Here is a 16,026-nt window from a genome sequence, read left to right on the forward strand (position 1 = left end):
TTTCACTGACCGACGTGGAAACATGCACAGAGAGGTTAGGTCACCCACCCAAGGGCACACAGCTGGTCAGAGCAGGGAGTCCAACCCGCCAGCTAGCTCTAATGTCCTTGTTCTTGACCTTGCCCTCTACCTGGCCTCTCTAGGAGGTGAGCAAAGGAGGCCCAACCCCTCCCCAGCCTGCATTCTCACCCACACGCTGCTGGGAAGTCCCTGGTCCACCCCTCCTTCTTCACCCGCACATTGAGGCCCTACCCACATCCGGCCCCGCCCCCCCGCCGCCCCCCCCCCACCGCCCTGTCCTCTGCTGACCTGCCCATGGCTTTCTTCCCATCCCGGCCTCCACCCTCAACGTGTGCAGGTCAGACCTGGACACAGGGCTCCTGTCCCTTGGTTTTCTGCTGTGCAGCTCTGCCCTGCCTGCCACACTCCCAGCCAACGCCCCTCTCCCGCTCCGTCCACGTAGCCCACCTCTGCCACTCTGCTCTGTAGCTGTGTGACCCCTGGACTGGTGTCTTGCCCATTCTGGGCCTGTTTCCTGGGAGGTGTGGAAAAAGCCAAAGCACTCAGCAGGGCGCTGATACAGGCACAGACTAGGAGCTCGAGATATGGGAGTGAGTTGCAATTGACCAGCGGTTACTGAGGATCAGGGTAGCAGTGGAGGAAGAAGAATAAACCTGCCCTGGTCCCAGGGGCAGCAGAGGGCAGAGGCCAGGCCTGTCCCTGGTTCAGTTGCAGGGACCTCCCCATTAGTGGGTTCTCGAAGACCGAGGCACCTGCAGAAGAATGAGTGGGACCCAGCACTCCATGGCAGCATAAACCCAGGGGGAAGAGACAACCCACCCGCTAGAAGCAAAATAATGCATTCCTACTTGGGCTGGTAGCTGGCACGGTGCCCCTGAGCTTGGAGATGCCGCGATCCCACCTGCGCCACAGTGTGGGGAGGCTTCCACGGCAGCACCCAGCCACCTGTTGGGGGGGGCCTGGCTGGAGGAGTGGGAGCAGAAGTGAGGGTGTCGGTGAGGGAGGTTCAGACCAGCATGGGGCACGGGAAGGGGACCCAGGAGGCGGGAAGCTGCAGGGCTGGGAGCCTCACGAGGCTGGAGAGGAAGAGACGCTTGACGGTAGGGCGGGTGTCTGAGCTTTCAGCCGTGGCGCGCTCCAAGTGAGAGCCAAGGGTGGCCAGGAGTGGACAGAGGAGTGGCTGGGCACATCCTGGACTCCTCCATCTCACTGCCCACCTCCAACCCCGCCTCCACAGGGATCTGGAATTCGGCACTCCCACCCACAAGACCACCCTAGTCCCAGATCCCCTCAGCCCCCACCCCCGCCCCCGTAAATGCAGCAGTCTCTTAGCCAAGCTCCCCGCTTCTGCCTCAGCGAATGGCCCAACAGTGGCCAGATGTAGGTGAGGTCATATGCCCCACCCCTGTACCCCTCCACCAGGTGGAAGAAGTCAACTGCACGATGACAGACTGTAGCTATGACATAAGGTGTCATAATTCTGAGAACCGGCCTCAGGGAACTCCCTGGCGGTCCAGTGGTTAAGACTCCATGATTCCACTACAGGGGGCACAGGTTCGATCCCTGTTTGGGGAGCTAAGATCCCGCATGCTGTGCAGTGTGGCCGAGACAAAAACACAAACAAACAGAACTGGCCTCAAAGAAATGGGAACGAACTGACCCTGGAACTAAAGACTAACTGTACTTAAAACAATCAGGATGACGCTGGTCAGACCACCGCATGACCAATTTCAAGATGACCGTCAGAGCTGACTGTGCTGTTTCTGCATGGAGCCCCTCCTTCCGTCTACAAAAGCTCTCACCCCCTGGTTGTCAGTTGGGGGCGGTGGGCGGGAATCAGCCCTTGGGGGATTCGGAGGACACGGAGCCCTTGCTCCGAAATAAAGCAACCTTTCCTTTCCACCAACCTGGCCTCTTTTTGGCTTTTGAGCCACGAGCAGCCGGACCCCACTTTCGGTAACACTCTCAGCCACCCGGCTGCCAGGCACTCCTGCTCTTTCCGTCTGTCTCCTCCGAGGCTCCCCTCCTCCCCTCTTGAGGGTCCCACCTCTACATGCCAGTGTGCCATGCTCTGTCCTCCAGAATCTTCTCTTCCCCGGACAAGCATCTGTGCTCCTTCAACCATGCCCTGCACGGTCATTCCCAAACCATCGGCCCCGCCTGGCCACCCTCCTCCGGACTCCTCCACATTCCTTGAAGGGAACCCTCTCAGCGGTGTCCCCACCCTGTGTAGACTCCTTGCCTCCTACCCTGGGCTCCTCACTATGGGCCCAGGATGCACTAATTTCCTGAACTCTCTACCCATCCCCACTCAGCTCCCCGCCCACGCCCCAGCCATCGGGGCTGTGATTTTTTTTCGAGAGCTCGATCTGACTCATGAATTCCGTTCCTTGCTGGCTCTGAAGTCAGCTGACCTCTGACGTGACTTCATCCAAGTTGCCACGGCATTGGTCCATCCATCCCTCACTCACTCCAGGAACATCTGTCCCAGAGAGCCACCACTGTGCCGCCTGCCTCCCTGCCTCCCAGCCTCCCACGTGCCCCCATCCCATCCCCTGGGCCTGGGGCTCTTTCCGATAACGACACCCAGCATCTACCGTGTGCTCACGCAGTGCCAGCCCCAGCCTGGAGTCCTCTGTATTCCTTGATCTCAGTCTTCAAAGTAACCCCGAGACAAAGGCACTGCTGCGCCCCACGTTCCAGATGTTCTCACAGAAGCGCGGAGAGAGGGGACCGCTTGCCCAGGGCCACTCAGCTCAGAAGCGCCAAGGCTGGATTTGAGCCCAACTCCGGTTAGGGAACACCTAACCCCTTCCCACCAGGCAGCCCCGCCCTCTGGGGGCCTCTCTCGGGGGGCAGAAAGGAGAACCAGCCTTTCCCCCCACAGTGTGAAGGGCACCCTGAGGGGTGTGGACAGGCCCAGGGTCAGCCCAAGGGTAAATGAAGGTCCACATGAGTTGTCATTTTCAGTTTCACAAGCTGACGGAGAAGGGGCACCATTGCGGCAGAGCTCAGCCAAGGACAGGCCCTGACGGCCCTTCAGGTCAGGGGGAGGCAGGAATAGCCAGGTGGGCTGGAGAGGGGACAGGATGCCCAGAGGCCTTGGCCACAGGAAGGGCGCTGGACCTGCAGCTGTGGGCCTCGGGGAGCGATGAGGGGGGTTCGGCTCCCAGAGGGATGTGGTGGGATTTGGGTGAGGAAGGTCACCCGGGGGGCACATCATGGGCTTGGCGAACTCAGAGGCTGGTGGTCAGCGAGGCAGGCCTCGGCTGGGTCCAGGTGAGGCGGTGGGGGGCATGGGCCGCAGGGATGCAAGAGGGGGCAGGAAGGAATGAGGACCCCCCTTTCCAAGCCAATCCACGTCAGGTTAATGCACTTTTGAGCTCAGCCCTCAACCAGCTGCAGACTCAGGCGCCTTCAGCCACCCACCAGCTGTGTGCACGTTCAGGCCTCCGTCTTCTCATCCGTAGAATAGGGAAGTCACAGCCACCATGCAGGGCTGACCTACACAGAAGCATCTAGCAGGATTCCCGGGGTGTCTTGAGGTGCAAAGGCGGCTCCTGTCTGACCTCTGGGGCCGTTTGGAAAGCTGCTATCGGTTGTCTGTCAGTCAAACCCTCATCCCCTTTCCACTCAAGCTCCAGAGGCTGCTTCCTGAGCCAGCCACTGGTGCCCAACCCGCTGCCAGCACCATCAACGCGCATGCACACGTGCAGGCACACACATGTGTAACACCTGCACACGCACACTCTGCCTTCATCACGGTGAACCCCCCACCCCAGCCCCTCCGCTCAAGTACGTGGCCCTGGAGGCTCCCCGGGCGTCCAGCCGTGTAGGTGGGACTGCAGTGGCCGGCGGGCAGCACAGACAGCCGTCTCCTGCTGCCCAGGTCTCATTGATGCCTGGGAGGCAGCCGGGTGAGGGCCAGGGTGGCCAGGGCGGGCTCCGGGGCCCCCGGTGGGTGAGGGAGCCGGGGAAAGCCGTTCTGGGCTGGCCCCGCGGGGCTGAGGAATGGTGGCCCCCAGCCGGGACAAGCCTGGCCATGCGGCCAGGGCAGGGCCTCTTTGGCAGGAAGTGGAGAGAGTTCCGATGGGTCCAAGGGGCGGCGGCACCAGAGTGACTTCTGTTCCACCCCCCACCCCCCACCCCCGGGCCATGCAAATTGCCCCGCACCCCCCTGGGGGCAGATGGCAGTGCCACACAGCAGTGGCTTCTCCAGCTTGCCCGAGTCCCATCAGGGGACCCACAGGCATGGCCCCCCCTCACTGGCCCGTCTGCCACCGCTGCCCCCAGGACACCCTGTTTCCAAGCGCCGGGTGGGAGCCAGTAGGGAGGGGCCTCTGCACCCCTGGGTGGCCCCAGGGAGCCCCAACTGGCGCCTGAAAGAGGAGGGCCAGCCCGAGCCAAGCCTACCTTGGCGGAGCCTGGGCCCTGGAGGGTCTGTGAGGAGGGGGACAGCCGGGAGGCCCTCGGCTCGTGGCTGGCTAGGCAGGCGGTGGCGGCAGCGTCCCGGTCGCCTAGGTGATGACTTTGGAGCCCTGGAAGCAGCGTGGCCGGCCTGGAGCCTCGGGGCAGACGGGGGCGGAGCGTGGCCAGGAGCCCTGGGGCCAGCGGCCGGCCTGTGTCCCCTGCTCCGGATGGATGCCACGCCCTCTGCACAGTGACCCAGAGGCAGCCCCGCCCAGAGGGGAGTAGAGCTGGAGGCGTGGGAGGGGAGCCACTGACTCCACTTGTGTCTGTGTGCTTTTCTTCTCCTCCTCTTTGTCGAAATTCAGAAACACACTCAGAAGTAGAGAGACTGGTGCAGTGAATCCACTGATCTGTCCCCTGGCCCCAGCATCAGTCTGTCCTCCAGCCAAAGCCAATTCTACAAATTATATCATTTCACCTGTGGTACGTCAGTAGATGCTTCAAACAGACAAGGATCCATCTATGTTGATATCAGGTCCAACCATGAAATTGCTGATATTCAGCTCTTTTTCTCCTACCAACACACACACACACACACACACACACACACAGTAAATTCAGATAATTAAACGTAATACACAGCCACAATACCACATTCTGAATTTCCAGGACCAATTTTTAACTGCTGGTCAGAAGGACTTTGAGGAGGACGCAGATTGGGGAGACTAATATACGTCATATACACTGTCCCTTCCCTCCCCCACGGTGGGCAGCAGCACAGAAAGCTCAGCCCAGCTCTGGGTGGACACGGCAAGGGGGACATTGCAGGTGGGATTAAGGACCTGGAGATGGCAGCCCCTAGGTTATCTGGGTGGGCCCAAGTGTCACCAGCAAGGGTCCTCACAAAGGCAGGCAGGACGTTGGGGAGGAGAGAAGGTGCTGGGCTGTGGCTTTGCAGAGGGAGAACGGGGCCGCGAGCCAAGGAACGTGGGTGCCTCTAGAAGCCAGAAAAGGCAAGAAACAGATTCTCCCCTGGAGCCTCCGGAAGGAAACAGCCCTGCCAGCACCCGGACTTCAGTCCATTGAGACTGATCTCAGCCATCTGGCCTCCAGAACAGTAAGTAGGAAAACAAGTCCATGGTGTTGTAAGCCACTGAGTTTGTGGCAATTTGTTACAGCAGCCGTAGGAAACTGATACAGTCTCACATAACACAAATTTGGGAAGCATCATTTGCAGTGATCTCCCCATTTCCCGGGGCCTCTGGAACGGGCATTAGGGCCACATTAAGTCCGAGGAGAAACCCCTGGGGTGTAAGACGCCTTGCAGAATAGCAGCCCTGGGTTGGACAGAAAGGCGGTGACTGAAGACACGGCCAGCACGGGAGCCAAAGTCCTCGCCCTTCCGGGACGTCACACACACACATGCAGGCGTGAGGCGTTATGACCACACAGCGAGAGTGAGTGCTGGGGGGAGGCAGGTGTTTCCTGGTTCTGGCAAAAGAGGCAGAGAAGCCAGAGGGATGCCAAGGCTCCCCCTGCCCCCACCCTGGGCTCTGCCAGGCCACCCTTAGCCAGCTGATGGCCACAGTGGGCAGGTCTTCATTGAAGCCCATTCTCAAGCTGAGAGGGATGCATCTCACCATCGTGAGCTCCTGTGGGGTGACCTCCCGGCCCACCCCTCCCCCTCCCCCACGGAGACAGGAAAGTCCTGAGTTCCGAGAGGCTGGGGCCCCACCCTCAGGACTGGGACGGGTGACAAACCCTGCTCTTCCTCAGCAGAAACAAGGATGTCAGAGACCAAAGATGGGTGGGTGACCCTTGAGTGATGGTCACAGCTGGACCTCTGGCCATCAGTTCTGGGTGGGGCATTCAACAAGGAGTTCAACCAGTATTTCGTACCCCTTCTCCCAACATGAGGCACGATTAGAAAGCTCCTCCTTGCCGTGGCCGGAACCCAGTGTCAGCCCAGGTGTGAGCCTCAGGGCAAGGCCTCTGCTCATCACCATGGAGAGGAGAGGAGAGCGCGGGAGGCTTGCAGCTATCAGCTTGTTTCACTTCCCTACTGCAGCCAGAACAGATGACCACACGGCATCTGTTTATTCTCGCACAGTTCTGTGGCTCAGGAGCCCAAACGGAGAGAGTCTTATGAGACTGAAGTCAAGGGGCTGGCAGGGTTGTCCCTTCTGGAGACTCCAGGACAACGGCTACGTCCTTGCTTCTTCAGCTTCTAGAAGCCGCCTGCACTCCTGGGCTCCGGGCCCCTCCCCCCATCTTGAATTGCATCTCTCCACCCTCTGCCTCCATCGCATCTTCTCTCTGGCTCCAGCCCTCCGGCCTCCCTCTTAGAGGGGCTTTGTGGTGTCACTGGGCCACCCAGATTCCCCAGGGTCGTCATGCCCCAGCTCCAGTCCTGGATTTAATCATGTCCCTTTTCCCGTGAAGTCAGTCACAGGTTCTGGGGATCAGGATGTGGTTGCCTTTGGGGGGCCATTCTTCTGCCTTTCATAAATGTCCTTCATTCCAAGACACATCTTGGGGGCCCGCTGTGCGGGGTTAGCTAAAACTGCTCTGTGCCTTTAAGCAGAAACCCCTGCTCCCTGCAGGGTGGCGGCTGTGTGGTTGGGGAGGGGGCAGCAGAGGGCGTTCAAGGCCGCCCCACACCCCTCCCACCTCCCTCCAGCTCTTAACGTTTCCCAGCAGCCCCTCCCCATACAAGGATAAGTTCCCAAAAATGTGTCTGAAAGTCGACAGTAGCCGGATCTCCGTGAATCCTCGCTGCCCCACCTGACACGTGACTCCCTGCGCACGGGGCACTGGAAATGGCACTCTACAAACACGACCATTTAGCCATCACGTCAACCCAGGAGAAACACTGCCATCTCCGTTTTACAGATGAGGACACTGATGCACAGAGAGGCTGAGGAACCTATCCAACGTCACACAGCACAGCCGGGCCTAAAAACCATTAGGAAATGAACATCTGACTAAACTACCCATTTCAGATGCGTCCCGCGCAACGCACTTCCCGTGTTTCCTGGGATGCGCTTGTTTTTCAGGACTGAACCACCATCGCAGACTCGGGAGACCCCAGGAGCAGTTTGACCAAACTTCTGACCCACCTGCTGTGTGTCCCGCAACCTTCTCCCCGCCGCCCATGTTAGTTTCCAAATGCTGGCAGGACGGGCTTGGAGAAGCTGGTGCCCCAAAGCTGCCCAGAGGCCCTGCCATCTCAGCTCCGGGCACAGCCCATCTTGCTCCCAGTGGTCAAGACCCGTCCCCGCCTGTGGCCGTGAACAAAGGACGCTCTGGGCCACCGCTTGCTCCCAGGGGCCCTCGGCAGGGGGAGGCTTGGGCTCCAGCAAGCCCCCTGCGTATTTGCACAGTCAGCACCCTGCTTCCCCCTTTCGCTGTCTGGCCTCTGAGGAGCAGGCATCTTGGTTTTAAGCTGATAGCACTGAGGGTCAAGGCTGTGGGCTCTTAGCCCCCAGAACAGAGCCTGGTAAACCGTGGGTGCTCAGGAATGAATGACAAGTGATGGAAGGATGGATGGATGGATGGATGAAGAGTTAAAGCCCCTGCAGAATACTGCTTCCATCTGCTCCACATCTCTTTTCTGAACTTTGAAATCCAAAAAGCTCAGAAAACCCAAAGCCTTTCCTTAGGTCTGGGGCCGACGCCACTGGGCAGACGGACACAAGGCTCTTCATGTTACTTTTCTAAAATGGAAAAAAAATTAATCTGAATTCTGAAATATCAGGGGCTCAGGGTTAATTTGGACCATAAGGTAGGGCGGCCACATCAATTCTTTATAAGCCCCAGGGCCCGGCTACACTCTGAGATGCCCAGATAAGCGTCCCTCCCTGGGACCACCGAGTGCTGAGCTGGCCACATCCTCTCCTTATGGGGAAGGTATTTTCCACTCATCGACCAAAGCCAACTTTTGACAGGTCACATGGCAAATCTGGGCTGGCTGATGCCAAAGTCGGCCATGCTCGCCGTGACTTTTGTCACTTTTTACCTCTGTGGATTTTTTTTGTCAACGAAATGCTGTTGAGTAGCACAAATTTCAAAAGGTCCAGGCAGGGCCAATCCAGTCTCTCCCACTCCGTCCGTCCCAGACCCAGTTCCCGTCCCTGGAGGCACAGCTGCCATCACTTCTAGGGAGAGTGGAGTCGTCAGGAGGAGAGAAACGGAATGGAAAGAGGTTTAATGACAGCAGAGGAAAGAAAGAGGAAGTCGGCAACCTGAGGTTCTGTTGGCCACTGAAAATGACCCTGGCCAGAGAGTCCCCAAAACTCTGAAAAGACAGCCTGCCAGGATCACAGGAGCTACCCACACTCTACTCACATGGGGTCTTTCTTACACTTTCTTTAACCTGCACGTTCCACCTCTTCCTATTATTCTCATCCTTTCAAACATCACATGGACCAGATGACGATTAGGCAGTGTTCTTGGAATTACGCTGACTTCAACCTTCCAATTGTCTCTTTGTCTATTTTTATCAGAATTCATTATTTTCACATTAATCCAGTTAGCGTCCTGTTTACCAATACCTCGTTTTTAATTTGCAGCTTCATTCTAAAGGCTCGGGGAGACTTTCACAGCCCGCGTTCTCCTCCTTCATTACCGCCAGGTAATTAGGCAAGGAGCATCCCTGATCAGAAACTAAGAAGCCAGGAGCAAGTTGCAGCTTGCCTGACTCCGAAAGAAAAAAAAGAAGATGAAGTCTCTCCTAATTACAGGGGTTTTGTTGGTTGTCATTGAGCGGGAGAAGCAGAGGAGGTGAGAGTAAAAGGAGAAGGGCCTTTAATTACAGGGCCTTGCAAATCACAGCGCAGTAAATACCTAGGGGTTCCGCCTCTGATCTGCATACTAATGACTAGCGGCCCTCCTTCTGTCCTGTGGGGAATTGTGCTAAATTTGCATTGCGCATAATGCAAATGACCGAGGACTCTAAGCTCCGGGCAGCCTGGTGCAGAGAGGGTGATTTGATTTGTTTATTTGTGTCCTGCCTGGGAAGCACAGGCTTCTAAAACGGGGAGCACAGCTTTCCTTCCTGTAGTCCCAAAGGCTCTGCAGAGACCCCTCTCCGTGGCCGACAGACACTCTTCAAGCCACCCGCCCCTACATCAACACACTGGGCCCCGGGCTGCCCTCCTGGTCCCCATACTGGCCTGTCCCCCACACATGCGGGAGCGGCCTCCGTCTGGCAAATGGGCACTGCCCAGGTGAGCCCGGAGGCCGGGAGGCTGCCAAAGAGAAGCCTTAGGGTCTTTCTCACACGTCTCAGCCCTGACGGAGAAAACAGCCCAGGAAGCCACGTCTAAAATCGCAGGAAATCAGGCAGGAGGGGTGAGAGGAATCTTCTCTGCCCACCCCGAAGGACCTATCACAACCCAGGCATCCCTGCCCCCAGGAGAAGCCACCTGCCCAATTAGCCAGAGGCCTCCCCAGATGCCCGCCCCACAGGGCCTGGCACCTCGGAGCAGCAGGTGAGCAATTAGAGCCCCCGCCCCGTCCCCACAGGCACCCAGGGCCTCAGGGAGTGACCTGCTGGCTGGCGCTGGTCGGGGACACACCACGGACAGGTCCCTCCCATGTGCAGCCACCCCGAGCAGGACCACAAAGGAGGGACCCCTGGGCACCCAGCCCAGCCCTGCCGCCCAGGGCCCTGCACCCAGGCTGATGAGAGGCAGGATGGGTGATGCCCAGGTGCTCTGTGCCTGACTGTTGGGGACAGAGAGGCTGGACCAGCCTTCTCTGGGCACCTTGTGCCTGCCCTCCGGGGCTATCAGGTGTGTTCCCACGGGCCACTCAGGGGAGCCCCGGCTTGGGCTCCTACAGCGAGGAGGCAGGTGTGTGCCCCACCGCCCTGGGTGAAGAGGCTGGGGACTTGACCAAGGCGTGGAGGAGCCAGGCCTGCCCTGGACTGCTATCTGGACGACCAGCCCAGGGCCCTGCCCGCTGTGCCCTCTGTCCTCGGTGTGCCGGGGATGGGCGGCCAGACCAACCCCTGCATCCGATTTAGTCACTTGATCCGAGCTTTTCAGCTTCACATCTGCAAGTGGCGTGAACACCCAGTTGCACGTATATCAGAGGGGGCACGTATGAATGTCTACCGTCATGGTTATAACTCGTCCTCGGACCCAAAACACGGACGGGAGAACAGAAGAGGCGGGCAGGGCTGAAGCACGGTTCTCCCTCCGGGGGCCCCGCCCCTCCGGCTCCCAGGTCCGTTCCGGGGCTCACTCTCTGGGGGACCTGATTCCAAGTCCAAGGTCCACAGCGTGTCCCAGCCACCGACCCTCTGGTGCCGCCCGAAACGTCCACTCCACGGCCCTGAGACCTGCCCTCGGGGCCCCCATCTCCTCTCTCCGAGCCTAGCAGAGCCTCCCTGCCGCTTCACCTCTCTCCTGGGTCCGGTTCCCTCCGAGGTGCCTCCCCAAAGCCCCTCCCCCCACTCCCCCACCCCCCGCAGGCTGAACTTCCCGCCCGCCCACCTCTAAGCGCTTCTCTGGTACCAATGGCCCAAAGCCGCTGTGTGTGTGTCTGTTCTCCCTCCCTACTCTGGGGGCTGTGGTGACCCACGCAGTCCCCGGGGAGAGGGGGTGCTGGGGTTTGAAGCCTGCTTTCCAGGATGCAGGGGCTGTAGATGTGTGGGGAGGGGTAGGATGGGGAAGAGCCCGTAAGCTCGGGGAGCGGCCCCTGCACCCTTGGCTGTGCCTGGAACAGACTGGGGTGTCTCTTGTGCCTCTTTGAGCAAAGAGGGACGTGGCTTAAAACAAGTTTCCCCTCCTTTTGTGTCCTGGCCCCTGGGCAGCCTGAAGGCTGAGGACCGCTTCTCAGAAGAATATTTCAGGGAGTTCCCTGGTGGCCTAGTGGGTGGCCCGGGTTCGATCCCTGGCCAGGGAACTGAGATGCCACAAGCCACGTGGCGCAGGCCAAAAAAAAAAAAAAATTACAAAGGAAACCAATTACATTGAATTATGGTTATTCTACTGGGTTGAATGGCACCCCCCTGCCAAAAGATATGTCTACCCAGAGCCTTAGAAATTAGGGCCTTTGCGGATGTATAAGATAAAGATCCCAAGATAGGACCACCCTGGATTAGCGTGGGCCCTAAATCCAATGACAAACGTCCTTATAAGAGACAGAAAAGGGAAGACACAGACACAGAGAGGAGGCCATGTGAACACGGAGGCAGGGATTGGGGTCTACAAGTCCAGGAAGCTGGGAGTGAGACGCAGACGGATTCCCCCTCAGAGCCTCCAGAGGGAACTAGCCCTGCCCACACCTGGATTTGGGGCTTCTGGACTCCAGACCCTGAGAGAGTGTTTTTTTTAATTGTTTTAAGCCCCTTAGTTCGTGGTCATCTGCTATGGCAGCCCCAGGAAACTAACACAGTTATGATGATATTTAAAAGCAAATTTGGGGGAATTCCCTGGCGGTCCAGTGGTTAGGACTCCGTGCTTTCACTGCCGAGAGCGCAGGATCAATCCCTGGTCGGGGAACTAAGATTCCACAAGCCGTGTGGCTCAGCCAAAATAAAAATAAAAATAAAATAAAAGCACATTTGTGAAATGGTGATGATGGGGCTTCAGGTGGCACGTCTGGCGACTCGTTTCAACTCAGTGACAAGCACAAACGAAATTTTGAGATGTCCGTAGCAGCTGCCACGCACACTGAAAATATCAGTGATTCCGTTGGGAAGAAGTTTTGTTCTCTTTGGTCTCTGATTTGGGGGAGCATCTCCAGGAAAAAAAGCACTTTTGAGGAGCAAATGTCTGGTCTGCAAAGGAATACCCCAGCCAGAGAGCGGACACAAAGGGTGGGGACAGATGGAAAGTTTATGCCCACTGGTGCAGACTCTCAGAGCCGGCTTCGGTGAAAGCTGTCTTTAAATTGAACCCCGACGAGCAGAGGGAGATTTTCTTGTACAGAATCAATTTTCCTCTGCGTTACACACAGAGAAACGATTGTCCACGCGTCCTATGTTCTACTTAAGAAGGCAAATTTAAAAAAGAAAAGACATTGTATGTTCTGGCTACACACAAATGGATGCTGCTAGTTCCAGATGTGTTTTCCATGTTCTAGAAATCTGGGCAGGACATGGAATCACCTGACAGCAATTTGCAGGGGTAAATTGTCACACAGTGTTCTGGGGACACAATCCCTATCGTAGTTAGGCTTTTACCATCCAGACAGAAGCACGGTCAGGGTGACAAGGGACCACTCCTCTCAGTTTCTTTTTTCCTTTTTGCTGTGTGAAGCTAAATCATCAGAAAATGACTAGTTTTAAAACATTGACTCAGCACTCCCCCAGAAACGCCCAAATTGGAAAATAAAGACGTGCCCTTCCCTTTTATGGGGGCTGGATAGAAGAAACGCACAATTGAAGAATGTTTCTGGGTTTTGTTTTTTTGTTTTTTGGGTTTTTTTGCAAACCCAAAGTTCAACCTTGTGTGATATCTTTTATACAAGTCTCTGGAGGATAAATTCCCCTTGAATTTGGTGACCGGAAACTGTCTCCCAGTTAGATGAACATGCAGCTTCCTTTCAGCCACCAACGAAATGATTTCCCTTTTGGGTGTCAGAATCTCAGGGTGAATGCCGTCCTTGGCTACAGGCAGGACCTCCGCCAGGTCCTGTCCCCAAATTCTCAGTCTCTCCTTTTCCTCGCCATCTTGGCTGTGTCGTTTGCATCCCACTTGTGGATGTGGGTAGGGCATACCCTATAAATAACTACTAAAGGAGGCATCCTTGCTGCAGTACCCCTGACAGAGGCCATCAGCCTCCACCCAAACCACAGGCAGATTCCTGCCTCACTGCCAGCCATTCCGTTCCCCCCTCCCGCTCCCAGGGGAGACCTGTTGGCTACTAGGGAACTATGCCCTCCACCTCGCCAAGGACTTCTGGTTCGCCAGTCTCTGAAGCAGCACCAACAGCCGGCACTATGGGGCCCACCTGTGGGTGCCAGGCATCATTTTAAGCACTTTAGATATGGCATCTTGGTTACTGTTCTCCCAATCCTCTGGGGCAGGGGCTATTACTGCCCTTTTTTACAAATGGGTAAACTGAGGCTTGGAGTGGTTAGGTAACTTGCTCAAGGTCCCTGACTTGTAAGTGGCTTAGAGGGGATTTGAACCCTAACAACATTCTGACCTCCACACCTACACGATTAACCACTGCACCATACTGGCCCTTCCATGGGGCTGCCCTGCGGAATTTGGAGACAGCTACCCTGTTCTCCAGAACCTTCACCAGGACTTCGAGACAGGGCTGAGCTTCCTGTGGCCATTCCTCTGGTAGCCTCCTGCTGACACCCTGGCAGCTACTGGTACCCGCCCAACTTTGTATCTTATTTTTCAAATCACGTGCATAATCCATACATTCATATGTTGCAAGTTTTTAAATACTGTCTTTTTGTTCTCAATACAATTCTTTTTTAACTTTTATTGAGTAAGTCGCAAGACGGGTGCTGGATTTTCGGTATACAATGCATTTTCCCCCAAAGCTAATTATTAAGGTTAAAACAAATAAACAGCAACAACGTCAGCAAACAAAACAAAAGAAAACCATTGAGCTAATGGCTCCCAAATGTCCAGTATTTAATAAACAGGCCACAGTATACTTGGACCAAATGACCTCTGGTCAGAGGCGAACAGCGCACTTCCCCCGCCCGTCCCCCCCCCCCCCAGCCCCTTACTGATTGACAATGGTCTACCTGTCACCCATGTATTCATGCACACACGTGCATACTTCGTGCAAATCCACTTAGGGACCAGACAAAAATACAAGCTGAGTAAGAAGGCAATAATAGCTACCCCCCCCCCGCACCCCGCAGTCCAAGGCCTAAAAGGAGGGTGAGTGCGACGCAAGGAGGACCAGGAGAGAAGGGATCCAGGAAAGAGGTGTCGTCTCTGGCCAGGCCGGCCGGCCCAGGGACCACATTCTGACCCATCCTTTCCCCAGTTGAAACAGACTCAGGAGACAGACAGGTGGGGCACCCGGGCCAACTCAGGGCCACCAAGAGATGCCGCTCTGGAACCTGGCTCCTTGGTAACCCACTCCCTGGGACCAGCTTAGGGGTCATGCCCAGTTCTCCGGGTCCAGGGGAAGACCTGGGTTTCACTCGGCCTTGTGAGGAGTGGGGCGGCTAATGCCTCCGGATCGGTAACAGCCCTCTCGGGTGCAGAGGGAGTGGGGGCCGGCAGGGAGGGGCTCGTCAGCAACAGGCGCCTGCACCCCCGAACGAGCCTCTCCCCGGGGTCGCATTCTCCACGTCCCTTTGAAGCGGAGGTGGAGAGGGGTTAACCCCAGGCAGGCCCTCCGGGAATCCCAGGGAGGCTGCTCCGGGCCCCAAAGGCCGCCGCACTGCTGGCAGGACGCCGCATCTCCTGGCCGGCTGGACTCCGACCCGGGCTCCCCGCCGCCCCACGTGCCCCGCCCCAGGAGCTGGTCGGACTCGGGGTAGCTCCCATGTCACCCTCTCTCGAGTTCGTGCACACGGTCTCCTCTCACCGACTCCCAGCTTCGGAGCCGCGAGCCCGTGCGCCGGCTGCCCTGAGCTCAGGCCCCGCCGGCGGAGCCCAACCGCGCCCAAGCCCCTCGCGCCAGGTCCCCGCGCTGCCTACCTGGTGCCGTCGGAGCCCCAGGAATCTATGCCTTAGCCGGCCCCGGCTTCGCCGCGTAACCCCTTCGGGGGCGCAGGCAGGCGCGGGCCGAGAGGCGGGTGCAGCTGGGCGGGCGCGGGCGCGGGCGCGGGCGGGGAGGCAGGGCGGGCGCGGGCCGCCGAGGCGGGTTATATGGGCGCGGGGAGGGGAGGCGCCGCGGGGAGGGGTGGCCGCGGGCGTTAGCGCCTTCCGTAGCCGGCCGGCGGGAAGGCAGCGCGGGCCGCTCAGCCGTTGGCAGGAGGAGCGCGGGGCGGCGGGGCCAGGCTGGGGCCAAGGTTGCCGCCCGGCGCTCCGCCCCCCCAGCTGGCCGCGTCCGAGTCGGGGTCCTGGGGCACGCTCCGCCCCGCCTCCTTCCCGCCGCCTTTTGGCGCGCGTCGCCCCTGTCGGCCCCGGCGGGGCCTGCCTCGGGCTGATCGCGGGCTGGGCGCCGGGGCCCTGCTGCTGCGGAGATGGGACGGCGACCCTCGACCGGCTTGGGAGCGAGGGCAAGGGCGCGCGGGAGCCGGGGTGGGGGGCAGAGATGCAGACTCCGCGTCCCGACGCCTTCCTTTCCCCGAGACATAGCATCTTCCGGGTCTCCCTCCTCCTCCCCCACCGGCGCGGGACCTCTGCGCGCCGGGCGCTGGGAATCCAAGGGGAGGGGGAAGGGCCGCGCATCGTAGGGGCGCCGCCACCCAGGTCTGCGGAGTGTCCGCACTGGCTGTGACCTGCTAGGGACAGGGGTGAAGGTCGCGACCCCAGGATCCGGGGTTAAATGTAGCCGCTTGCTTCCGGGTGGTACTAGCTGGGCTCCTTCGCCCCGGAGGGCGCGCCACCTACACCGCTCACGCAGCGGAGGTCACGGCCTCGCTTCGGCCCCGGCCCGCATTACGGATCCGCGGGGACACTCTGGACGCGACTCTCTCAGCCCCAGCCTGCTTTC

At 58.4% G+C, this 16,026-nt stretch overlaps 1 protein-coding gene across 5 annotated transcripts in view; it reads right to left on the reverse strand.

Annotated features, from left to right (window-relative positions):
• TP73 (tumor protein p73) overlaps positions 1 to 15,402 on the reverse strand; it is a 68,508-nt gene extending 53,106 nt beyond the window's left edge. The window contains exon 1 of one of the 5 annotated variants that reach the window (XM_082462860.1): positions 15,066 to 15,389. Coding sequence is in view for 1 of the 5 variants with exons in the window: in XM_082462863.1 (XP_082318989.1) it covers positions 2,069 to 2,161 (93 nt within the window). In the remaining 4 variants the exon portion in view is untranslated. Of the gene's footprint in view, positions 1 to 2,068; positions 2,235 to 4,434; positions 4,590 to 15,065 lie in introns of those variants that run through there. The other 4 variants (XM_082462861.1, XM_082462864.1, XM_082462863.1 and 1 more) reach the window with 4 other exon arrangements.
• Positions 15,403 to 16,026: the final 624 nt, after the last annotated feature.

Source organism: Balaenoptera physalus (assembly GCF_965194825.1).
Source record: "Balaenoptera physalus genome assembly, chromosome: 1".
In the NCBI taxonomy this organism is placed as follows: Eukaryota; Metazoa; Chordata; class Mammalia; order Artiodactyla; family Balaenopteridae; genus Balaenoptera; species Balaenoptera physalus.